This window comes from Rhododendron vialii, chromosome 1a, assembly GCF_030253575.1.
Source record: "Rhododendron vialii isolate Sample 1 chromosome 1a, ASM3025357v1".
NCBI classification, from domain to species: Eukaryota; Viridiplantae; Streptophyta; class Magnoliopsida; order Ericales; family Ericaceae; genus Rhododendron; species Rhododendron vialii.
Genome location: NC_080557.1, coordinates 12,659,703 through 12,684,980, shown reverse-complemented (window position 1 = coordinate 12,684,980; position 25,278 = coordinate 12,659,703). Strand labels below are relative to the sequence as shown.

The 25,278-nt window shown below is 37.1% G+C and overlaps 2 protein-coding genes and 1 long non-coding RNA gene across 7 annotated transcripts in view; 1 reads left to right on the top strand and 2 right to left on the bottom strand.

Annotated features, from left to right (window-relative positions):
- Window positions 1-19,296, bottom strand: part of LOC131302428 (disease resistance protein RPV1-like) — a 136,782-nt gene extending 117,486 nt beyond the window's left edge. For 2 of the 3 annotated variants that reach the window (XM_058329092.1, XM_058329084.1), the window contains exon 1: window positions 17,743-19,047. In XM_058329092.1, coding sequence (XP_058185075.1) covers window positions 17,743-18,232 — 490 coding nt within the window. In that variant the 5' untranslated portion in view covers window positions 18,233-19,047. Of the gene's footprint in view, window positions 1-17,742; window positions 19,048-19,134 lie in introns of those variants that run through there. The other variant, XM_058329106.1, reaches the window with a different exon arrangement.
- Window positions 1-25,278, bottom strand: part of LOC131302365 (disease resistance protein RPV1-like) — a 310,054-nt gene that overhangs the window by 185,716 nt on the left and 99,060 nt on the right. The window contains exons 3-5 of one of the 3 annotated variants that reach the window (XM_058329019.1): window positions 15,801-15,926; window positions 14,107-15,267; window positions 12,674-13,287 (exon numbers count right to left, since the gene is read on the bottom strand). The exons of 1 other annotated variant lie outside the window; for it this stretch is intronic. In XM_058329019.1, coding sequence (XP_058185002.1) covers window positions 12,808-13,287; window positions 14,107-15,267; window positions 15,801-15,926 — 1,767 coding nt within the window. In that variant the 3' untranslated portion in view covers window positions 12,674-12,807. Of the gene's footprint in view, window positions 1-12,673; window positions 13,288-14,106; window positions 15,268-15,800; window positions 15,927-25,278 lie in introns of those variants that run through there. One more of the 3 variants, XM_058328936.1, reaches the window with a different exon arrangement.
- The window catches only part of LOC131302558 (uncharacterized), a 59,844-nt gene continuing 47,294 nt past the window's right edge, over window positions 12,729-25,278 (top strand). Inside the window, exon 1 of the long non-coding RNA XR_009191804.1 lies at window positions 12,729-12,832. This is a non-coding gene — a long non-coding RNA (uncharacterized LOC131302558). The remainder of the gene's footprint in view (window positions 12,833-25,278) is intronic.

Genomic DNA, 25,278 nt, shown 5'->3' with positions numbered 1-25,278 from the left:
CAAAAATTCGAAAGGTGCGAATAGTATACCCAAAAAATGGGTGTGTATAGGAGATTTTTCAAATTGATGAATGCATCAAAACCCCAAGAACTATCACAAATCATAAAAGATAACCCTAAGGCTCTGTTCAGTTAAAATCGAAGTAAAGGGAAAAATAAATTCATTTCCCTATCTTGTTAGGGTTTAGTAATGCAAGGTGTCACGGGCTATGTAGCACGGACACGAATATGGATACGGGCACAGATACGGACACGGACACGGGACACGGTAATTCTAAAAAAATGGAGATACGGACACGGCGGGGGACACGCCACGTGTATAAATAAATAAAAATAAATATATGTACATATATATAAAAAAAATTATGAATCATTGTATATGAATAATTTCACAAATTGGATAAAAAATTTTCAAAGGAAAAATTATAGTTTAACCCAAATGTTTTGAATAATTTCATATTAACCCTCAAAAATTTTAAAAATATTACATTTTGACCCCTAGCTGTGTCCTCGGCGTGTCCCCAGCCGTGTTCCTGCCGTGTCCCCTCCGTGTCCCTTATTAAAAAATAATAAAAATTATTGGACACGATACGTGGCGTGTCCAATACGTGTCCCCGCTGTGTCCCCGTGTCCAATACGTGGACACGCCGCCCTTTTGGAGTGTCGGTGCTACATAGGTCACGGGCAATGCATCAAAACCCCAAGAACTATCACAACTCATAAAAGATAACCCTAAGGCTCTGTTCAGTTAAAAGTGAAGTAAAAGGAAAAAGAAATTCATTCTCCTATCCTATTAGGATTTGGTAATGCAAGATGTCTCGGGCCAGTTTGCGCGCACCTTGAACTAATCCATACATCCCCTTCCGCAGCCAATTCCATGCTTACGGGTGAGGCAAGGTGGCCCCAAAAGTTGCTACCAATGAAAATAGAACATGAGACCTTTAAGAGGAAGCAAACCCTAAGTCCTAGGCCAAATACCGTCAACCCATTCCCTTGGGTTCCCTGTGTGCTATGTTGACAGAGAATTTTGTAGAAAAAATAAACTTTCTTCTTTTTCGCACGATAAATTGAAGTTTTGATTCCTATAACTTTCTTGATACCACCCATGGATTGCCAATATGATAAGGGCGAACCTGCGCTTGCAACATCGCAGGGATCGATTTCCCTTTGAGGCAAACCATGATTAAAGTTGGGGCCATGACGGTAGATTGATGTGCTAGTCTCTCCCGAGGTTTGAATTGCGCAATTGGGTCCAATAGTAACCTGGTTGCAGGGTTGCTCCTCGGTTAAAAAAAAAACTTTCTTGATTACTGAAAACTAAGAAAGTCTCATGATCTCCTTCTATCAGTTGTAGAACTGAATGGCCCTAAATTAGTGTGAAGAGATAACAAAATTCAAAGAGCATTCGAATAGATACCAAAATGAGAATTCGAATTGGTATCCCTGACGAACTCGACTGCTGCGACGACGACGACGGAGTAGTAGCCGAGGACGACGAAGGCGGCGTGGAGACGGTGGCCGGAGGAGGAGGAGAAGATGCATGAGGTGCGGATTTGGTTGGATTGGTGGATGGAGGCGGAGATGTGGCCGCAGGTGGAGGAGGAGACGTGGCGGGTGGACGGGAGGTGGTGTGGGTCGACGGAAAGGTGGGGGCCTGTTAACTGTTTTTGCTAAATACTAGTAAATACTCCTAATCAACGACGATTTCTTTTTTTTTTTTTTGCGCCTTTACTCAAATTTTCATTCCGTTTGTTAATTTTGCATTATTTTTATTATTGATTTATCTTGATGAGAGTTTTGGATTAACATTTTCATTAAAAAATATATAAGCTTTGAACATAATTTTTTATTTTTTAAATTTCTCTTATCGAGATAAATTAATAATTCACAAAAATTGATGCTAAATTAGCTAAAGAGACAAGAATTTAAATAAAGACACAACAATAATCCTCGAATATTATTTATATATGAGTATTATTTATCCATCGGTTTTTTTTTTTTGTACTTCATTAAACAAAATGTGTTTTTTAAACTTTATTCCAAAACTATGTTAAAGCAAAAAAAGTGATTTTTTTTCTGCTAAAAAATGGTTATTTCTCAAAATACTTGGATAAAAGTAATTTTTTTTACTTTTTTGATTTCTCTCGTCGAGACGAATCAATAACCCCCAAAAAGAAGAAAAAAAGATTACTAAAGAGGCTCAAATAGTTGAGTTTCTAAAAAAAAAAAAAATAAAGTATGTAAAATAGGGTCCATTTGTGCATTTCAGCTATACCCCTACTTAAAAAAGACTATGGTTGGTTCCGGTTGTTCACAACAGCCTGGTTGAATCCAATTTTCAACAAAGCCAAACGGTACGAGGGAATTTATAAAACAGGAAAGTGGGGACATGTGCACATCATGCGTGTTGTACATGATCCGAGCCTTCGGATCATGTATCAAACGGCTCGGATCTCATCTTGGCAATGGATGACCGAGAGTCGTTCATTGTCGAGATGAGATCCAAGTCATCGGATGCGCGATCCGATGGCCGAGATTGTGCATAAATGTTGTGCACAACAAGGCCCCCAGTCATCTCGGCAATGGACAACCGAGAGCCATTCATTATCGAAATGAAATCCGAGCCGTCGGATGCACGATTTGACGGCCAAGATAACAGGACCCTTGGGTTGATAAAACAGAAACGTCCAAAAAGCTTATACCTGTGAATGATGCATTCAGTGTCCACAACTTTTGACTTATGAGGAAGGGAATAGAAGACCATTCTTTTCAAAATTTCTTCATTTGTCCAGATTTGGTAATGCAACGTGAATTATATTTGCTACGCATCGGTATGGTGTTAGATCGTTTAAGGAATCAAATTGACTGAAATCGTTTCCATGAGAATGACTTCTCATCAAATCGTTTTACGACTTGTTTCACTTTTCAAGTTAGAGTTGAACAACCGTGTACTTAACTCGTTAAGCTCGTGTGGCCTCCAAACTTGACTCATAAACATCTCGATTAAGTATCTTTTCAGATTGGCTGGAGTCAGGATTTTACCTTAGCAGTGCCAATTTTTATACTAAAAAAATAAAAAGATGTATTGCAATATGAATAATCATTGAGTCTAGGAAAGATTAAAATAACATAATAAAGCTATAGTAAATTATGTTTGTCATTTGCACATGGGATGGAGTACGAAAAAGACGAACTTTAATTTGATATATCTAGGCATCTTGAATTGTATCCGGAGTTCTATCATGTCGTTAAAAACAACGATTATAATCGGTATCAAATACAAACTCATTATCATCTATTGCTCAAAATATATACAAACTCAATAAGGGATTTGAAACATTCAATAATATCTCTAATTTCAATTGAATATTGAAAAATTGAAGAAGGCTAACACTTTTCCAATGGAGTTTGAGAAATCCATATAAAATACTTCCTCCGTCCCTTTTTAAGTGTCCTGTTTCGTAACTCCAACTTATTAAAAAGATATCATCATTACACCTTGCACATCAACTTTTTCCTCCACTTTCCCTACTTACCCATCATCATTACACTTTTACTCACTAACTTTTCAAAACAAAATCTACTTTTAGGGACAAAATAGACAATACACCAACTTTTACCCCCCCTAACTTTACAAAATGGATACTTATTAAGGGACAACCTAAAATGAAATACTAGACACAAAAAAAGGGACGGAGGGAGTACCAAACTATAAATGATTTTTTAATTTTTTGAATCCACTACTGCACAGTGCCAGCATTTGAAATTTGGAAGTTCACTAAATGAAAAATCCACTAGTGTCGAGTTGTGCACAGCGCCGACTGTTTTGGTACTTGTTTAACTTTTCAGGTTAAGTTGTTTTATGTTAAATTATTGTAGATTAGAGTGTGGAGTTTTTTTCCGTAATTAGATCTCATCTTTTATATCATTTCCTTTTGGTTAATTGAACTTAGTTTTGAAATACTATTTTGGGTCTCTTTTCTTGAATCAAAAATAGAGAATTTAGGACTAGTATATAGCAAAAAATAAGGGGAAAAAATATAGCGGTGCGAATCTACATAAGTTGGGATAACTTTTTTTTTACATATAATAATTGTATTTTTTAAAATTATTGCCGTGATGACTGTCCCTACTAGAACCCCACATTGCTTGGAAGTGGAATGGGTGATCACTTAATAACATCTGGGACCTCTCCACTCATTGCCAATTGGTTTTGAGATGGACATAAAGTTTCTATATAATTTATGTATCTTTTATCTTTGGGGCTGTATTTAATATCTATGACTCTTGTATTGACCTTTATCTATCTATGAAGTTCTTTTTTATGCCAAAAAAAAAAAAAAAACATACTGTGAATATCAATCATTAAAGAGGAAAAAAAAAGAAGGGGAAATAACAATGGGATTAATTTATTGGGAGTGTAGAGGAAAATGGCAACAGGAATTGCATCAAAATGGAAAGAATTGTGAAAAAATGTTAGAAAATGCATGTGAAACGACTGTGAGAGAGGCTGTAGGGATTAGTTCGAGTTGTGCGCAAGATGACCCGAGACACCCTGCAAAAAAAGAAGAAGCTAGAAAATGAGAGTGAGAATTGAATGGGCAACGTAATTGACACATGCAATTTGAAGTGACGGAGTACAATAGATAGTATAAATTAATTAAATAAAATTAAAACAATTAATCTATGAATATGTCAGCAGATTGATATATAACTGGGACTAGAAACTGTTACTGTCAGTAAATAAACTATTGTGTAGACTTTTGCATTAAAACTGGCCCAAATACTCCGTTACAATAAAAATTATAACGATATTAAGTAGTAATAGTATTACATGTACCAAAAAGGTTTGGAAAAACTGAAATAAGGTCAATGTGTATTTTCAATAATACAGTGGCACAGTACTAGTCTTATTCTGTGCACTTTGTCTTTTATTCTCTTTTTTTTGAACCGCAAAGAATTTTTTTTAATCTTTGAATAAGGAATACAAAGACTCTGGCATCATAATCCGGAGCAAATATTCCAACCAGGTTGGCACATAAGCTCCCGGACAATCATATCCCATCCAAGACCAGAAGAGGAAAAAAATTAAGGGCTGGCCAGGAGCCAACCCAAAGCAGAAAAAAAAAAAACAATACAGACCACTGCAATGTTCCGGTAGTTTACGATACAAAACGCTAGACATTAGCCAGAAAGTGAGCTACCAGAAGAATGAGATGGAATTCCAATTGAGTGATCCATCCAGTAGAACTCAAGGAGTACCAGTCCAATCGCCATAGAATTCGATATTTGATTCATGAAAAAACTCGGCACCAATCTTCTCGTGGAGTGATAGCGATCCCAAAACATGTTTGAGTGAGTAGACATCCGTCTTCGTGTAGCTTGATAAGGAATATCAGAAACATCAGCTCAAAGTTTGTCTTCAAAGTGTAAGAGCATGCATCAAGATGTTTCCTTTTGATCCAGAACAGCAGCATAATTCAGCATCCAAACAGAATTCAGTTTTGTAACATGGACAAGACTCAAACCAACAAACCAAACCCCAAAAGAAAGAAAACAGCTAAAACCACAGGACTCAACATGGAGAAGAAAAAAGGACATAACAACAGGACACAGGACACGACCTGACCCGGATACACCCAAAATTACAAAACATTACAAAGATGATGTCCAGCCTGTAAAGGAAATCTTCAGTGGAGTAGGAGTTAGCGCCCCCCATCTTGTTTTTGCCCAGAATATGATTTTCAGCTTTATCAATTCAAGTATTTCTTCCCAATCCGGAGCCTCATTATTATTAAAGATAATTACCCCATTTCTTTTGAGCAAGAGAGTCCAGAATATAGCTAAAGGGATGCAATCCCAAATCATTTTCAGCTTTGGTTTCAGTTTCCTGTCATGCCATCATGTGAGAAGTCAACCAAAGATGGGGGAACAACCCATTGACACTAATTACTTATATTAGTACTCCGTTTTTTTCTCCTACAAACCAATCAGACGAACCTAGGTCAATTTCAATGACTCCCATTAACACTAATTACTTATATTAGTACTCTGTTTTTTTCTCCTTTTGTATCACCACACGTGATCGATTTGAAATGGGAAATTGAATAAACAAGGTTTGGTGATCGATTGAACCTTAAAAGTAATTAAAAGCACTTTAATTTAAAGTAAACATCCAAACATGGCATAAGAGATTAGAGACGGGTAATTGGCCTAAATTGATTACTCTAAACGCAGAGAGTATTCTTGATGTTCAAAGGCACTTTTAAAGTTGCTGACCAAAAACTTTGGTTTCATGAATTGCTTCAAAAAATTTTGGAAAAAAAAAAAACACTTTTGCAAGGATAAGGAGAGGGGTTCGGATTCTCTCGTGTCCAAGTTTTGTACTCGAAGATAGTTCAAATCTGGACGATACACTAATATAAATTATAATAAAAGGGACCATGTTTGTTTTGGGTCTCTAGACCCAATCTTTTCTCTCTACGCATGATTTCCGATAAATTTTCTCTCAAATTGTTACTCTCATTTCTCTATCTATCCCTACTCATTTCCCCCCGAAAAAAATTCTCAAGTCTCAAAATGAACATGGCCTGGACAATCCAGATTGATTGCCGTAATGGACGATTCAGATTTAGACTGTCCCTTCGAACCCAAATTAAGGATGGTAGATGATCCAATTCCTTATGGGAAATAAACACTCACTAAATCAGGCAAGAGATTGTTTTTTTTTTGTCACTCGATAGATATCTAGCCTATTCTAAAGGGGAAGGGGTACCGTGAAGCGGTATACGGGTGGGGCAAGTCCAGAGGACATCAATCACCACACCAAGCACTAGCGCTCCTGAAGAGAATCAAACCCTCACCTTCCCTGTAGAAGAGATGAGAAAGTACCATTGAGTTACAAGTCCGTTGGCAGACTTCTGTTGTTCAAAATATAGTTCTTGTCGAACTTCTATAATTAAGGCAGATGCTATATAGTGAAGTATTTTATATCGCTTGGTCAAGAATTAGGTGTTGCCTATCGATTTTTAAACCACCTCTTGCTTTCATATGGAAGTATTTATTAGCTGTTGCTCTAAGTAAAAGCCAAACCAGCTGGAAAACCTGTTGCTATCCAAATTGAAATATTTTAAACAGAAAAATATTTCGAACTAATAAGATATTTTGGGGGTACTCCAAAATAACACTATTATAATTAGCTTTGAATGGATAAATGATAGAAACACAGTTGGTTAAATGTCATATAAATTTATCTGAATTGGATTAATATATACAAAATCGCACGGAATCGATCTTATTGGTCATGATGGTGTTCCAGTATCCAACCAAGGCCAAAGCTTGAGCATAAGTAGTTTTTAATTTGTATTTACTTATCGGCTTGTGATTTGATGATTACTTATGAGGGCTGATAAAGGAATCAAGTTATTCGAGTTGGAGGCCGTATTTAACTTGTTAAAATCTCATTTAAAATCTTCTTATTTGATATATATGTAAGTCAAAATAAAATATATTTTTGAACACGTCAATATTTCATATTACAATTAAACTAATAACAGGCTCGACTCATTCAACACGTTTATCAACATTTTGTGGACCTATATATGAGCTTTTCTTTTCTCAAAAGAGAGAATATTTTTAAAAGGTGAACAAAAAATGTTGGACGCATCATGAGTGATCAATACAAGAGTTGAAGGCAACAAAAAAATTAAGTAAAAAAATAAAAGCCCAATTTGGGCGCGTTTCTAGTTTTATTGAGTTTTTAATCTCTTTTTCTAATTTTATTTTATATACGATCAGCTTTTGAATGAATCTTGTAATGGGTTTTCTTTAATTAGCAGTTACAACGGGATCCCACCATCACATAACCACAAACATCCATAACCAAACTTTGGTTTACCTAATTAACAGAGTCCCACATGTTCGGACCAATTTGCGCGTATCTCGACTAATTTTTGGGTCTTGAAGTTAATAACCGGGCAAACCTTCAGTGACCTAGGCTTGAAATATTATTTTCTAATATATACTTGGCCAAACCCGTGAAGTTGGTTATTTAGTTGCAATCTCTTTCGCATGTTGTGCTTATATCTGTGTGTTTAATCTATACTACTGGAGAGATTAGATGTAAGATACTAGTTATTTTTTGGGTGGGAAATCTTAGTTAATATATTGCAATTAAATAGGAACATGATCCTCTCCGGTCCTTTCAAAGAACTCGACGGTCCTGTCTGGGCTCGCCTTGGATCTGTTTTAATGACCGGAACGTTTACACTTTAGATCTTGTTGAGAATATTAGACACGTCAAAATTCATGTTAATCGGATATCGTTTAGTATAGTTTTGAAACACATTTATGTCAATAAAAATAGGGTTAGAAAATATTGTAGATAGAAACCCATTTTCGTGAGATAAATATGTTTTGAAACTATATTAAATGATATATTCAATTAACATAAAAATTTTGACGTGCCTAATGTTCTTGACGAACTCTAAAATATCAACGGTCCGAACTATCAAAACGGATCCAGAAAGGAACCTAGAATTGACTTGGACAAGACAGTCCAAAGGAAGTGAAAAGGATCCTGTTCCAATTAGATACTCCCTTTGTTCCAAATAGCTAATCCTTTATGGGAATATACCAACTTTTTTTAAGATACATGCAATAAATGCATTCACACATAAAAGGATACATTGATTTCCAACAATGCCTTTATATTTCAACTTTCGAATGAAATCATTGTTATTGGTAAAGAGACTATTTTAGAAGATTGAATACATTTTGTTTTGACTTTTCAAAGAGATCTAACAATTTGGAACATCTGCTCTATATAAGTTCCTTGATGAAGTTGAAGTCACCCCCTTTGGAGGATTTCTTTTTTCATGGGAACCATGGTACAGAGACAAGCAATTTGGGATGAAGCAAGTAAGAGTAGGTTATTAATGTATCAAATGACTGGACGGAAGTATCTGGGGGAAGGTAGGATGATGCAATGCCTCAAAAATGCTGCACCGTGCAACGCTCAATTTTACCGTTCAAAAGTGTTTTGGACGGTCCGTGTTTTAAAAGAATTCTTACGGGAAAGAGCTTTTAAAATTCGGATCATTGATTACCAAGACGAACGGTCCAATTAAAGCTCTGCATCGTGCAGCGTGCCTAGGGCAGTGCATGGTCCCCGGATCCGTATCCGGGCTGTCCAAAATCTAATTTCCAATTGGGCGCTGGGGGTTGGTACAGCAGTCAGCAGGTGCTGTGCCTCTTGGATGGATTCTATTCCAAAGCCAATGAATGTCATCCGAACAGTTCTCTTTTTTTTTTTTTTTTGGGCTCATATTGATTTATTTTTATCTAGTGAGTTTTTTTTTTATCGTTTTGTTAGGTGAGGATGAAGAAGACGAACCTAACAAACTAAAGAGATAAAAATGGGAAATAAAAATGGTATTAATTTACTGGGATTGTAGAGCAAAATGGCAACAGGAATTGCATCAAAATGGAAAGAAATGTGAAAAAATGTTAGAGAATTCTTGGGGCGTGTAAGCGTGTGAAACGACTGTGGAAGGGGCTGTAGGGATTATTAGATCAAGGTGTGTACAAGCTGACCTGAGACGCCCTGTAAAAAAAGAGAGCTAGAAAATGATAGTGAGAATTGAATGGGCAACGTAATTGATGCATGCAATTTGAAGTGACAAGGTAATATAGATAGTATGAATCAATTAATTAAAATTAAAAGAATTAAACTATGAATATATCAGCAGATTGATACTATTTAACTAGGACTAGAAACTTACTTTCAGTAAATAAACTATTGTGTAGACTTTTGCATTAAAATTGGCCCAAACTCTCCGTTACAAAAAAAATTATAACGATATTAAGTAGTAATAGTATTACATGTACCAAAAAGGTTTGGAAAAACTGAAATAAAATCAATGTGTATTTTCAATAATACAGTGGCACAGTACTAGTCTTATTTTTTGCACTTTGTCTTTTATTCTCTTTTTTTTGAACAGCGAAGAATTTTTTTTAATCTTTGAATAAGGAATACAAAGACTCTGGTATCACAATCCAGAGCAAATATCCCCACTAGGTTCGCACATAAACTCCCGGACAATCATATGCCATCCAAGACCGGAAGAGGAAAAAAATAAGGGCTGGCCAGGAGCCAACCCAAAGCAGAAAAAACAAAACAATACAGACCACTGCAATGTTCCGGTAGTTTACAATGCAAAAAGCTATACATTAGCAAGAAAGTGAGCTGCCAAAAGAATGAGGTGGAATTCCAATTGAGTGATCCATCCAGTGGCTAGAACTCAAGGAGTACCAGTCCAATCACCATAGAATTCGATATTTGATTCATGAAAAAACTCGGCACCAATCTTTTCGTGGAGTGATAGCGATCCCAAAACATGTTTGAGTGAGTAGACATCCATCTTCGTGTAGCTTGATAAGGAATATCAGAAACATCAGCTCAAAGTTTGTCTTCAAAGTGTAAGAGCATGCATCAAGATGTTTCCTTTTGATCCAGAGCAGCAGCATAATTCAGAATCCAAACAGAATTCAGTTTTGAAACACGGAAAAGACTCAAACCAACAAACCAAACCCCGAAAGAAAGAAAACAGCTAAAACCACAGGACTCTACATGGAGAAGAAAAAAGGATACAACAACAGGACACAGGACACAACACATTGAATACCCCATTTCTTTTGAGCAAGAGAGTCCAGAATATAGCTAAAGGGATGCAATCCCAAATCATTTTCAGCTTCGGTGTCAGTTTCCTGTCCTGCCACCATGTGAGAAGTGCAACCAAAGATGGAGGAACAACCCATTGAATACCAATCCAAGTAAGGATTCTTGTCCAAATAGACCATACAGGGGTACCTAGGAGAAGGAAGTGATCAATGGATTCAATCTGCTCATTACAGAATTTACAAAGAGCTCCCTCCACATTTTGGATGATGCCCAGCCTATGCAAGTATTTTCCAGTCTTAACCCTGCCTTTCATGACTAGCTAACCGTCGTAACCGAAACATTGAGTTTTGTGGGGGACAACGTTTTTGGAGATGAGATTGTAGACAGGGTCATTTAAATTCCCAAGACTCAATCACCATAGGTGAGCAAGATGAGTATCGCGAAAATGAGAATGTTGAGATGGATGTGTGGTAAGATTAGATGAGACAAGATTATAAATGAAACGGTTTGTGAGCTGGTAGGTGTAGCACCTATAGATGAGAAGTTGAGGAAAAATAGGCTAATGTGGTTTGAGCATGTCTACCGTAGACCTGGAGATGCAGTAGTTAAGAGCGGATAGGATAGTTTTGGGTAACAACGCTATGGGGAGGGGAAGATCTAAATTGACATTAAATGCTATTGTGCACAAAGATACGAGTCTAATGGTTTTAAGTGAACAAGTAACTCTTGACAGAACTCATGAAGAAACATGATTTATGAAGCCGACCCCTATTGATTGGGAAATAAGACTCGGTTTGATTTGTTTACTGAGAACTGACTTAATCATCAGAATGCGCTCTGAAAATTGGCTAGTAGGCACTAACTGATTCCTTGTTTTGTACTTGGGCTTAGGGAGTAAGAGAGCAAGCTACAACACCATTCCAATGCACTGACTTTTCGAACGAAATCACCATGTCTTGACTTGAACCACAACTTTTCATCCAAAAAATGTGGGGTAGATCTTCTATCCACATTCTCTATCCAACCTTCCGATGTTGAGATGTCACAATGATTTACAAATAAATTAGATTTAAATCAAACCCACAAAGAATTACAAACCGAACTAGCCTTACGCCCCAATTATTTAGGATCTGCAATAAAAAAAACGGCACAGGAATAAATACATACAAAAGTAGCTTGGAGTAACTTTTTCATCTATCTTCACTCAGATAGAGGAACTCAAGCAAGTTCAACTGTTCAACCACACGCCTCAACAAATCTGAACAACCAGAAATATCTATAAACACAAGAAGAAACCACAAGGCATGCCACTCTGCAATTAAATTTACAAACAAGCAACTACAAACTTTCATTGAAATGTCGACTAGTCTTGCTTCATCTTTCCTATCTCCATTTTTCTGGAGGTTTGTTGGCCTTCCCTACTCGACTCAGATGAGTCAGATGTTGAGACCGTAATCACTAGTGGAGTTGCTGTACTCGCTGCTGGCCCCATACTCTTGCTTCATCTTTCCCATCTCCCTTTTTTAACATGTAAACTTCATGAGTTCCTGGATTTCTTCTACTCGTTATAATCATTGGCTCAAATTTCAAAAGTACCATGTTGTGCACCCCTGTCCGAATCCCCCAAATTATCCTTGAATAACCAAAGGAAACATAACCTCTCTTTTTTTAATCGTTGAAACATAACCTTCATAACCTGTCCATACATAAACGTTAGTCATCAAAAACATAATCTGTCCAAATATATATGCCCTCCCGTGCAGCCACTATCCGAGAGAGAGAGAGAGAGAGAGAGAGAGAGAGAGAGAGAGACCTTTCTTGGCCGCCGGCCGGCGACGATAGTAGAGTCCATCGCAAATGCAGAGAGAGTCGCACTAGGGAGAGAGTTGACTGTTGAGAGGCAGTTTGAGTGGCGCAGATTTTAGAACTTGAGATGAACTGATAATGAAACCCTAGGAAAACATAAATTAACAATTAGTACAAGTATTTTGTCTTTTGAAAAGCTGGGTTCAACCTACAAAATCCAATGGGGGTTCATTGGATGAAAACAAGAGTAAGAGAAGTCCAAATCTCACATGCCTTTGTAGCAGAAGAGTGAGTATTTGTCAAAGTTGAATATTGTTACTACTAAATTGACACCACTTGGTACAAGGTGTCGTTGCCCTTGTCAATCTCATCAGCCTCGTAAATCAGATCAATCGTCCAGTTGATCGTTACCAATGCGTTACCACATGAATATATTGGGATCTCCACTTCATCACCGCCTTCTAGTTGCAATCTTCCGCAATCATTTGGTATATACAGAAGCAACACATGATCTACGACATCGTTGGGAGTGACGAAACAGAATAATGCTTCCCTTTTGATTTTATTGAAGATCACCTCTTCAATAAAAAATTCGGGGACTTCGTCATGTGCTTCTTGGAGAGGTGGGCCCCAGAATAATATGCGTAGAATCCAACCCAACATTTTCTGCTTTAAAAAAGGAGAAGGCGGCACCACAAAAGATATATTTGGCCCTCTACCATCATGGTACGGGAACAAAATAGGAACCCCACCCCCTGCTGGAACAAAAATACCAACAATCTCTTGAACTTCGGAGAGCCCCTGTTCCAATAGATCATGGATTAGTTAGAGTGCAAACATCTTTTTCTTAAGATTGGACCTACAAATATTCAAACATACTGATACGAAAGAACTTGGACTTGCTAAATCTAAGTGAAAAATAGTCTTACACAGAGCTCAATGGAAAACATGATTCATATAACCGACCCAATTTATTGGGACACAAGGTTCGGTTTGGTTTGGGTACCGCTAATGGATTTTTGTTCTTTTTTTGTTATGTCCTTTATCAAACAAAAATTTGCGTTTGTTCATTTTTTGCATTTGTTCATTTTCTGACAAAATTTTATGGATTATTGATTCGTCTCAACAAGAGAAATCAGAGAAGTAAAAAAATGACATTTACCCAAATATTTTTGAAAATATCCTAGATAAAGTCCAAAAAGCCGGTATTACAAAATATATTAGGATAAAAGTATAAAAAAAAATTACATTTTTTAATTCCTCTCATCGATACGAATCAATAATCTACAAAACTTTTTCACAAAACGAGCAAGCACGAAAAAATTTTGAATAACAACAACGAAAAAAGCCCAAAAATCCAAAAAATCCCTTAGCGGAACTCAATCTGATATTACAATGGCACTTGGAAGATGAATAGAAATAAAGGATTATAGCGATCGTATGGCTTTACAAAAATCATGATTTTACCTTCTTATGGAATCTAGTTCTGCTAAAGTTTTTATTTTTAAGTACTTATTCTCCGCTTTAGAAGGCATGTCATTCTCTCATAATACATCATTTTGGATTCAAAAAATACTTATTTGAAAAAGTATTTCAATGCGTGAGAGAGACAGAGAGTACCTTACTCTTGGGGAGTTGTTTTAAGAGACTAGTTAAATAATTGTTCTCAGCTAATTTATTGGATCCCGAATAGTTCACCATCCACCGCCCTAGCTGATCCAATTCAAGTGGTAGGCTTTCTAATGATGGGCAACGCGCTGCATGCACAGTAGTACATGTTGGAAGCTTTGGAAGAGATCGGAGCTTTGCACAATTAAACAACCAGATGGACTCCAAGCAAGGAAGGTTACTAATACTATCTGGTATGGTGCAGATGTTATTTTCCTGAATATACAAGCTCTGTAATGAGACCAACCCACCAATTCCACTAGGAAGATAGGATAGGTTGCAGCCGCCTAAACCCAAGGTCTTTAGGTGAGTAAGGTGGCAGATACTATCTGGTAAGGTAAGCGATCTATTACGTCCAAGTCCCAAAGACACCAATGAGATCAACCTATCAATTTCACTGGGTAGATGAGACAGGTTGCAGTCATTCAAGTTCAATTCCCGCAAGCGAACAAGTTTGCGTATACTTTCCGGTAAGGCACGAAAACCATTATTACCCTCAAGTACCAAAGTCTCCAAAGAGTCCAAATCTCCAATTTCACTAGGAAGATGTGAGAGCTTGTTATTTTCCACAAACAATTCCTTCAAGCAAGTAAGGTTACAGATACTATCCGGCAAGGTACTCAAATTGTTTTGGCTAAGATCCAGAGTCCGTAATGAGATTAGATTCCCTATTTCCTTCAATAGACATGACAAATGGCAGTCTTTCAAATATAATTTCGTTAAGCAACTGGAGGCCTGGACAGGGATGAGTGAAAACCCAATGGAATCCACACCCTTTGGTGGCAATGTCCAAGACGAGAAGAATGAGCACCATAATTTATATAGCGGTCCTTTAAATACAGCTAAGTTTCCTAGCTTGGAGCAGCCAGAGAGATCAAGACATCCTAGAGATTTCAACATCAAAATGCCAGCGGGAAGCTTCTGAAGTTTTGTACAATTTTTCATATCCAAGACAACAAGTTTGTTCAGACATCTAATAGACTCGTCAACCTTCACCAAACTTTTGCAATCATTAAGCAATAGTTCCTCAAGAGAGTAGAGTCCAGAGAAGTCAGGGGTTTTGGTTAGGTAATAGCAGTGACTGAGGTAAAGGAACTTTAGTTTGTCCAGAATCTGTCCAAAAGAATTCAAGGAAAGTTAATTTCCACACAATATACCATGCGATAGATGTTGGATAGAGAAAGAAATAAGGATGTACCATGTTTCTATTCCAAACTTGTTTTAGGCTGCTATAACGCAAATCGAGAGCAACTAACTTCTCCATAGAAAAATTCCATGGTATACAATCCAAAGGAAAGCCTTTCCAGCTTAGCCATAATAGCCTTCTAGAAATATATTCATAACCAGTAGTTAGGTGAACCTAATCGAGGTGAAGCAGCCACAGGTTGTTCATCTTTTCAAATGCCCTAGCATTCACTTGGACATCTTTTGTATCATTAAAGTTCATAAGACAGCCTTCAACGTACTGCTTCAGTTCCTAATAAGAAAACCCATTGCATAACGAGGGGAAATAAAGTACCTTTGCTAAGAAAGCATAAAATAAAGCCAGGAATATTCATGTAAGTTGAGAATTGGAATTAAGAATGTACAGACAGTAGTATTAAACATGAACAGTCGATAAAAAGATCATGATGTGTGGTCCTCACCATGCCATCTCTCTGAACCTCAAGGACAAGCTCACAATACCACAATTTGTCCATCTTTTCAAATGGCTTCGCATTCACTTGGACATCGGTAGTGTTTAGGATGAGGCCATTAACTGCTTCAGTTCCCTGATATAAAAACCCAGTTTATAATGAGGGAAGAAAAAAGAACCTCGGTAAGAAAACAAAATATAAAGCTAGGAATATTCATGTCAAATAAATCAGAATTAGAATGGGCACAAGTGCATGTAGCATTATTGCAGTAATGAAGCATCAACAATTGATTAAAATCTCAATGCATAAGGCTCTCACCATGCCATCTCTCAGAACTTCAAGGACATCGTCAAGATACCACAATCGGCTACGCTTCCCTGGATCAAGAGATTCTTGCCTGACGATTTCTCTGCCCATGTCTCTAATCATATCATGCATCACAATTTGGTCATGACAATCGTAGTTTATGAGGCACCGGTTGGCTAGTTTTTGAACCTCATCTTTTGCAAAAATGTCGTAGCCTTTCAATATTTTTACTGTAAAATCTCGACCTATTCCGACAAAAAAACATGCCATATCTAGGAACAACTTCTTCAGTTGCTCGCTTAGTGAATCAAAACTTAACTTAAGTTTTCCTTGAACATCATCAGCAGGAATTTTTCTTAATTTTGCTATTGCACTTTCCCATTGAAGTATGCTCTGCCCGCGGAAATAGGAACCCAAAACTTCAAGAGCTAATGGAAGCCCTCCAGCATAATCCACAATTTGGCGTGAAAGGTCCAAATGGTATTCTGGAGGATGGTCTTCCTTAAAGGCATGCCAACTAAAGAGCTTAAGGGATTTGTCCTTGTCCAATTTCTCTGGCTCATATATCTCATTCGCACCCAATTCAAGGATTTTTAGCGAAGACTTATCTCTTGTTGTTATGATGATTCTGCTTCCAGGAGCGAAGGAATCTCGATCTATGGCTAGTGCCTTCAATTGTTGTACATTATCCACATCATCCAGAACAAGAAGAACCTTTTTTCGACCGAAAGCTGTCTTCTTTATAACCTCGATCCCTTCATGAGAATTACTTACTTCATGACTTCTTTTTAATATAGCCAAAAGAAGTTTCTTTTGTAACTCAACCAGACCATTAGGTCGCTGCGAAGTTTCTCTGACATCCGCAAGAAAACCACTACATTCAAACTTGTGTTGGATGATATTATACAGCCTTTTTGCAACTGTAGTCTTGCCAATTCCACCCATGCCCCATATGGCAACAATGCCAACACAATTGAATTCCATGTTCAGCAACACATTGAGCTTTGCAACACGACTGTCTAGTCCAACTTGGCGGTCTGGAATATTTAGATGTGTTGGACTTACTTTTTCTCTAACATCTTTAATGATCATCTTAATTAACTTAGCTTCATCTCTGCCAATTTGTGCATCAATTAACATAAAAACCAAGAATAAGCACTCATTAAATCTAGAATTATCCATGACTATGGGAGGAATCATGCTAATTTTGGCCAAAAAAATAGTCTCAATTAAGGATATTTGGCCTAGAAACTCAAAAAAATAAACTAGTTGTAAGCTTGCGGCAAGCAGAACAATGATTTTGAAATCAGTCAAAAAATCTTACTCCTATTTCAAAGTTCTTCTCTAGGCATATCTAAAGTCATGCATAATAAGGCCTTCTCTTGTTATTATCTAAGGCAAGTACAAATGTCAAATAATTGCAAAGTTCAAAGTGTGTCCTAGGCATTTGAAATTTTATGTATATAAAATTGTCATCAACTAAGTACTTTTTAAGATTAATAAACCTTCTAACAGTATGAAGTTTCCACCCGCACCTCCAAATATGTGGATTTAGTGTGTACTGGTGCTGTTTTAAGGTCATTTTCTTGTAAATATCAGAAGGGTTGAGGAAAATACCCGTTGGCCTCATTGAGCAAGTGTCGACCTGACAAATTGGCAGCTACAGTAAGAGCAACCCTCCACTTTTTCACCTTGCCATTCGATCCCTCTCTAAAATGCTTTTCATGCTCAGCAAATGCATCTTGAAGATCCCCGGTTTGCTTCCGCACGTTGGATGGAACAACATCATAAAAGATAGGCACAACAATCTGATTGAAAGTCTCCCTGCAATCCATGATCTTCACAAGTTCATCAAGGCACCACCTCGACCCAGCATAGTCTTTTGAGAACACTATTAAAGAAATTCTAGAACCCTCAATTGCTTTCAATAGTCCATCGCTAATAAATTCTCCTCTTTCGAGCTCTTTGTCGTCCCTGAATGTGCGAAAACCATTGTCCCCTAAAGCAGCAAACAGATGGCTGGTAAAGTTTTTACGAGTATCGGCACCTCTGAAACTCACGAAGACGTCGTATACCCATTGCGGTGGAATGGGTAAGGAAGAGGATGAAAATCCTTCTGCCCACGAGGCATCCATATTTATGCACACAACACTAAGCTAATTTTATTTTTTTTTATAGATCCACACTGCAAAAGATGAATCAAGATTTTGTGAACTTCAGCCTGACAAAATTCTAACTAGAGTAACAATTGATGAAATGGTTTACTTTCCATTGATTATGTTCGATGATTACAAGAGAATCCCAATATATTCCAGATACAATTGACATTTGATTGGCTAACAAGAAACACAAACCAGGCTCTGTTCCGTTAAGATTTTTATTTTTTAAGTATTTATTTTTCGCTTTACGAGACATGTCATTCTCTCACAATACATAACCTTTAATTTAAAAATTAAGTACTTATTAGTGGATGGCGAGTTGGCCACTATTTAACTATGACCAACCATTAGACTATGCTTAACGCCCCATTCAAAATAATGGGAGGAGCACCAACCATTAGTTGGTTGACAGACAACCCTCAGCTATTGGAGCATTGGTTCCAATATAGTAAGGTATAATTTTGTTTGCAAGCACTAGTTCTCTAATAGAATGATAGTAGTCAATTTCGAGATGTTTGTTTCTCGCATGAAAGACTAGATTAGAAGCCCAACAGTTGCTGAATAGTTATCACACCAAAGAACATGAGGAGTCACAGGAACATGAAGTTCAGAAAGTAACCGCTGAATCCAAACCAAGCATGCAGCTATGTGAGCCATAACTCTATATTCAGTTTCAGTGGACGATTGAGCCACTGCGGGTTATTTCTTAGCACACAAAGAGACAAGATTATGACCAAAATAAACACCCCATTCGTAACTTCGTAAAAAGAATGCATAACTCTGATACTATAAAAATGCATTAGAAAAAGCGATATTAGAAATCAATCAATCGAGGGACTTTTACAAAGATAGACCACAGAGAGAGAGAGAGAGAGCACATGGAGTGATGGCTGAATTTTTTTGAATCCCAATAGACAGAGATTAAGAAGGAAGTGAAGATTGTTCGATCTCCTGCATAAACAATGGAGAAAAATGAAAACGGTCGTTCGGAATTGGAGTGAGAAACGGGTCTCTCTCTCCAGCATGGGAAGTTCCAGGCAAGTAACCAAGTACAGAAAGTCTGTCCACACAGAAATTACATGTACAGATTGTGCACAAATTCTTTTGTGGGCTCATCACGGATCACATACAAACGATCCAAGCCGCTCATTGAATGTAAAACAATTTTTCAAGGATCTCTAAGAAAAATCAGTTTAATACGATACTTATAGGTGCTCGATCCAATTATTAACTTTTCATTTTCTTGAAATCTCAATGAAAAGTTAGATAATTGGGTCGAGAACTTATATGTATCGGATTGAGCTGATTTTTCATAGGAACCCTTAAAAAAGTGTTTTACATTTAATGAACGGCTCGATTCATTTGTGTGAAACCCATGGCAAGCCCGACAAAAAAATCTGTGCATAATTTGTACACTTTTGTCTGTGTGGGTAGACTGGTTCAACCAAGTAAAAACAGGAACAGAAAAGCTACGTGCACAGCATGCTGTGCACAAAGCCCTTTTTCTCCCTCCTCGGGTCGCACAAAGATGATCGGAGCCTAAATTCTGAAGTGTTTCTGGGTGTTTTGTTAACGCCTCTAGCGATATTGAACGAAGCTCTTTTTTTACAGAGACCTTAAACGACATATTTTGAACAAAATGAGCGACTCCGATCATTTTTGTGCGACCCAAGGCTGAAGAAAAAGGCTCTGTGCACAGCTCAGAGAGGAAAGTGGGAAGAAAATGATGAAGTCTGTGTGGACAGACTTACGCGTAGAATAAAGGCGTACACTCCTACTTTTCGTGGAAGGCCTTTATGCATGCCAGCCAGACTTTTAGTTACACCACATGTAGACTTGTTTTTTGTTTTTTTTTTTTAAAATCAACCTCGGGGTCTTGTACAAATAATAAAAGTCATTTATTGTATAAAATATTTCTAAAGAGTTCTTGAAAAATATAAGTTAAGTTGGATATCGATTGTGACTTGATTAATTTCTTCAATTTTCAAGGATCGCAAAGAGAACGAATTGATTAAACCCATACCGACATTCGACTCGGAGAGTTTTTTTTACAGTGATTATTAAGAAATATTTTAATCAAATTGGACGGTCCAATTATTTGTGTGAGACCTGGAAACGGATCCCACACAAGTCGGTGTACGGTGTACATTTAATGTACACTATAAGATGTTTTCATAGCTTTTTTTTGTATGCCTAAACACTTGAGTAAAAATATTTATGTAGAGTACTATATGATAAGATTGCATGTGGGCGATGCAATCATGATTCATGGGACTGCATCAAGAGAGCATTCTTATTTGTGCTATTGATACAAATTGGGGATTGCATCATAGGACTGCGCTAAGCTTGATTAACATATTTTCAACGTCGATTGATGGAATAGTCAAAGATGGATCAGGTTCTGAACAAAAATCACAAGCCTTTTTGTCTATTAAATTAAGGATTTGGGAAATTACGAATGATTTGTCACAAAGTCATTGCACAATCTATGAACACTACCAAAACCCTCATTATATCAGTATATGGAGTTTTGATGATGAGCTATTTCTGGAAAATAAAAGTAGTACATCTGAATTGTTTGTTGTCACCCGGGCTCCTAACTCTATTCTCCTTTATGATCTTTGAGCTCGCATCTTGCTGAACGAAATTTGGACGTCATCAATAAGTTATCTCATACTTTTGTTTACGTTGCTTGCCTTGGTCTTGTTTAAACCAATTCATAGATCTTTGATCCAGACACATTATACAAGAAATCGCTATGTGCACCAGTTTGCAGTGGAATAACAAAAAATTAAAAAAAGAACTGAAGAAGCCAAATTTCATTTTTAATTCCCCATCATTTTCCTCTTGTGTTAAACCCAAATTCATAATTCAAATACACCATCAACCAAGCTTTGTCAAACCCAGAGATCGCAACAAGAGGCTAGGAATATGGCAGCAAGTAACTTTTATCCTCTCGAGCATGTAGGTTTGAATCCCAGGCCACCACCTGCAACAGCAACAACAAAAGAATACCTTCGCCTATTAGTTACCAAAAAAAAAAAAATTACCTTCGCCTATTTACCCAAAAAAAAAAAAAGAACACCTTTGCCCGAATGAGCTGAGCCCAAGAATAGTTCGCCAAGAGGCCTTTGCCCGTGGCACTGCCCGGTGGAAGATCAATGGGCTGGGTTGGGCCAGATTGGATTGGGTTCAATCCGGCAAAACAATCCTGACCAGTTGACGCCAAGAGACATGGCCAGGCCACATGTCACTGAACTACGTGTCATCTGACAATTGTCATGCCTGACAGGTATTTAGAAAATGGTCACACGCAAGTCACGTGATGTCATGAGGTACGTGCTGAGAATTATGTGATGACCAAATAGGAGTACAGTTTCTTTGTAAAATGTACTCTAGAAAGGTATACCATTACTAGCTATATGAGGATTAAGTACTTTTTCCTTCTCTACTGAGAACCGACTTAATCATCGGAATGCGCTCTGAAAACCGGCTAGTAGGCACTAACTGATTCCCCTGTTTTGTCCTTGGACTTTGGAGTAAGAGAGCATGCTACAACGCCATCTCGATGTATTGATTTTTCGAACGAAATCACCATGTCCTGACTTGAACCGCAACATTTCATTCAAAAAATGTGGTGTAGATCTTCCGTTCACATTCTCTGTCCAACCTTCAATGTTGAGAGGTCACAATGATCTACAAATAAATTAGATTTAAATCAAACCCACAAAGAATTACTTAAAAACCAAACAAGCCTTACGCCCCAATTATTTAGGATCCGCGATAAAAAGTGACACACAAATAAATAAATCCAGAAGCAGCTTGGAGTAATTTTTCATCTATCTTTACCCAGGTTCCAATCCAAGGTACTGTCAATTTGAACTGAAGCAAGTTCAACCACACTTCTCAACAAATCTGAACAATCAAAACAGAGCTCACATTTAAATGTCTATAAACACAAGGAGAAACCACTAAGGCATGCCACTCTGCAATTAAATTCACAAACAAGCAACTACAAACTTTCATTGAAATGTCGACTGTCTTGCTTCATCTCTCCATTTCTCTAGAATGAGTCTGTATAAGATTAGAGTGGAAGAAATCATTGTTTGTAATTAGGCCACTTGTGGGAATTGGACCAGATGGATCGAGCCATTGATTGGGTATAACTAATATATAAAAAGGGGACTTTCTTCACAGCTAGGGCATGGAGAATGCACGCAGCAGCAGCAAATAGAAAAGGAGAGGAGATTTCTCTCTTGGATGATTGGAGTTCTCACGCAGTTTCCGAAGTTACAGTCAAACTCCAGTAGGTGTTCTCAACTTTCTTTCAACAAATATAGAGTTGCTCTTCGGTGGATTTCCGAAGTATTGTGGAAGGCTTAAAGAGTCAAGACAGCGACAATCAAATACTGGGTGTGGTGAACGAGGATTCGGCAATCGATCTTGAGTCAATTGGTGAGGATTCACAATTGTGTAGTTAAGGTACTTTGTATAAAAAATTGGTCTATGGTCCACTACAGAGAACTTGTAACCCAATTAGTCCATTTCTAATGTTTGTAACCCCTCTAGTCCACTAATATAGTTTAGTAAGGCTTTAAGTCCACTTCTTTTAAAAAAGAAATTAAATCAAGAAAAAAATGTCCTCCTATATAAGCTATCATATAGACAGAAACCCTAGACCAAAAACAAATCTCGAGCACAACCTCCTCTCTCTCTCTATCTCTCGATTGATGCCGCTGCCGCCATGGCCATGGAGCTCGTGATGGGTACCTACAGATCAAAGCCCAGTTCAAAATCTCTCCTCCGAACTTTGACCAAAATTCGTCCATGGAACAAAACACTGACTGCAAAGCCATGGCCGACATTGCCGTGACGAAATTCAAGCGGGTCCTTTCCCTCCTGGGCCGCACCAAAACCGGCCACACCCGATTCCGGCAAGCCCCTCTGGTTTCGCACCCCCTGATTCCGGTCCAACCCAATGACGGGCCAGAGACCAGGGTCTATTGCCCAACGACTGGCCGGAGCCCCTCTGGTTTCACACAGTGGCCTTTTAGATGGAGTTTTGTGTTCTTTCTTTTTCAAACAAAATGAGTTTGTGTTTGACTTGTACATGTGTAGATCTGTGAACTCTTTTATGTAGTTTGTTGTTTTCTTCCCATTTTGATTAATGGTGTTGTTCTAGTGGTGGTATTTGAAATGATGGTGAGCTTAGTGGTGGTATTTGAAATCTTGAGGCTTGTGAAGAAGGTTGATCCGATCTTTTGTTTGTCCCATGTCCGATTATCATCAGATTTGGAGGTTTTTGAATAAATACATAATCACTTTGCTTGGATGGACTTTTTGAGAGTAACTCTCAACTCTCGGCACAGTTTTCAATAAATCTTTCTCTCTATCTCTCTCCACTCATTACCACTCCAACTCTCAAAAATAACTTTCTAAAATCTAAACCAAACAAAGTGAATGTTATGTGTGTGTTTTTCCTAGGGTTAAAAATCTTAAGTTTTTTGAATAAATATATAAGATTATATGTGTGTTTTTTCTAAGGCTAGACATATAAGGTTGGAGCAGGTTGTGTTTTTTGAAAAAATATATAAGGTTATATGTGTGTTTTTCGTGTCACACAAAAAATATATTTTTGTGTGTTTTTGTTGTTATTTAATGTCATTTTTTTTAAAACATTCTTACTTAGAAAGATAATGGTGGCATGATATGTGAACATATAATGTTATTTTTTGAGATATATAATATTGTTTAAAAGATATGATATTGTTTTGAAAACATATAATTGTATATGTTATGTTTTGTGAGACTTAGAGCTACAGAAGCTCAGATATAATGTTATATATTCTATTTTTTGTGAGATTTAGAACTACAGAAGCTCAAATATAATGTTATATGTTTTGTATAGATCAGCATATAATGTTAAAGACTAAAAACAAGAAAAACCAAAAAGAAATGTTGCATGTTAGAAATTTTTTGCCACACATATAATTTTGTATGTTAGGAAATTTTTATCACTCATATAACGTTAAAAATCAATACAAGAAAAATAGGAAAAAACAAAAAAAGAAATTTGTCACATATATAACGTTAAATGTAACGGATTCAATAAAAAAAAATCGAGAAAAATAAAAAATTCGTTTTTTGTTAAACATATAACGTTATATGTGGTGTGATGGCAGCGGCGGCGGCTTGATTGCAACAAAAACAAAAAAAAAATAGAAAAAATATATTTTCTTGTTAGCCAAACAAGGCCCTTGTTTCTTAGGTGGGGTATTTTTGTCATTAAAATTATTAGTGGACTTAGTGGGTTATGAAACTTAGAAGTGGACTAGATGAGTTTGGAAAGTGTTATAGTGGACTTATGAAAAATACCGCACAACGGTTTTTATAGTGTTTGATTTCTGGTTTTTGCCCATTTAGGTTTTTTCCACGGTATATCCGGTGTTCATTTTGTTTATTTTTTCAATTCCTATTGCTTGCTTGGTGATTGGTTGGATATCGAAAAAGAAATTTCAGAATCCAGATGTCGTTGAAGCCCAATTTACGCAAGATGGCCTCCAGAAAATCCCATTGGACACGATCATAAACCTTACTAACGGAAGACTGTTTGCCTCTCCTCGTCCCTTTGAGAAAGTGGAACGCTTCATGAGCAACCAGGGTATTATCTTGGATTTGTCTCCCCGAACGAAAGCAGATTGATAAGGGGAGATGATTCCATTCAGGATTTTCTTCCAACGGTTGGCAAGAACTTTGGAGATAATCTTTACAGTGAAATTACAGAGGCTACTACAAGAAAAAGTATGTTTAGTGACGAAAAAGTGGCGACAAAATTTAATTTCGTCGCTAAATGAGTATATTTGGCGACAAAAAAATAAATTCGTCATTGTTTTGATAACTTCCTTGACGAAATTATTTTGTCACCAATTATAACTATTTAGCGACGAAAAAGATATTTTTGTCACCAAAGGCTCCTATTTGGCGACGAAATAAAATTTTCGTCGCCAAAAGAGTAAAAAAGG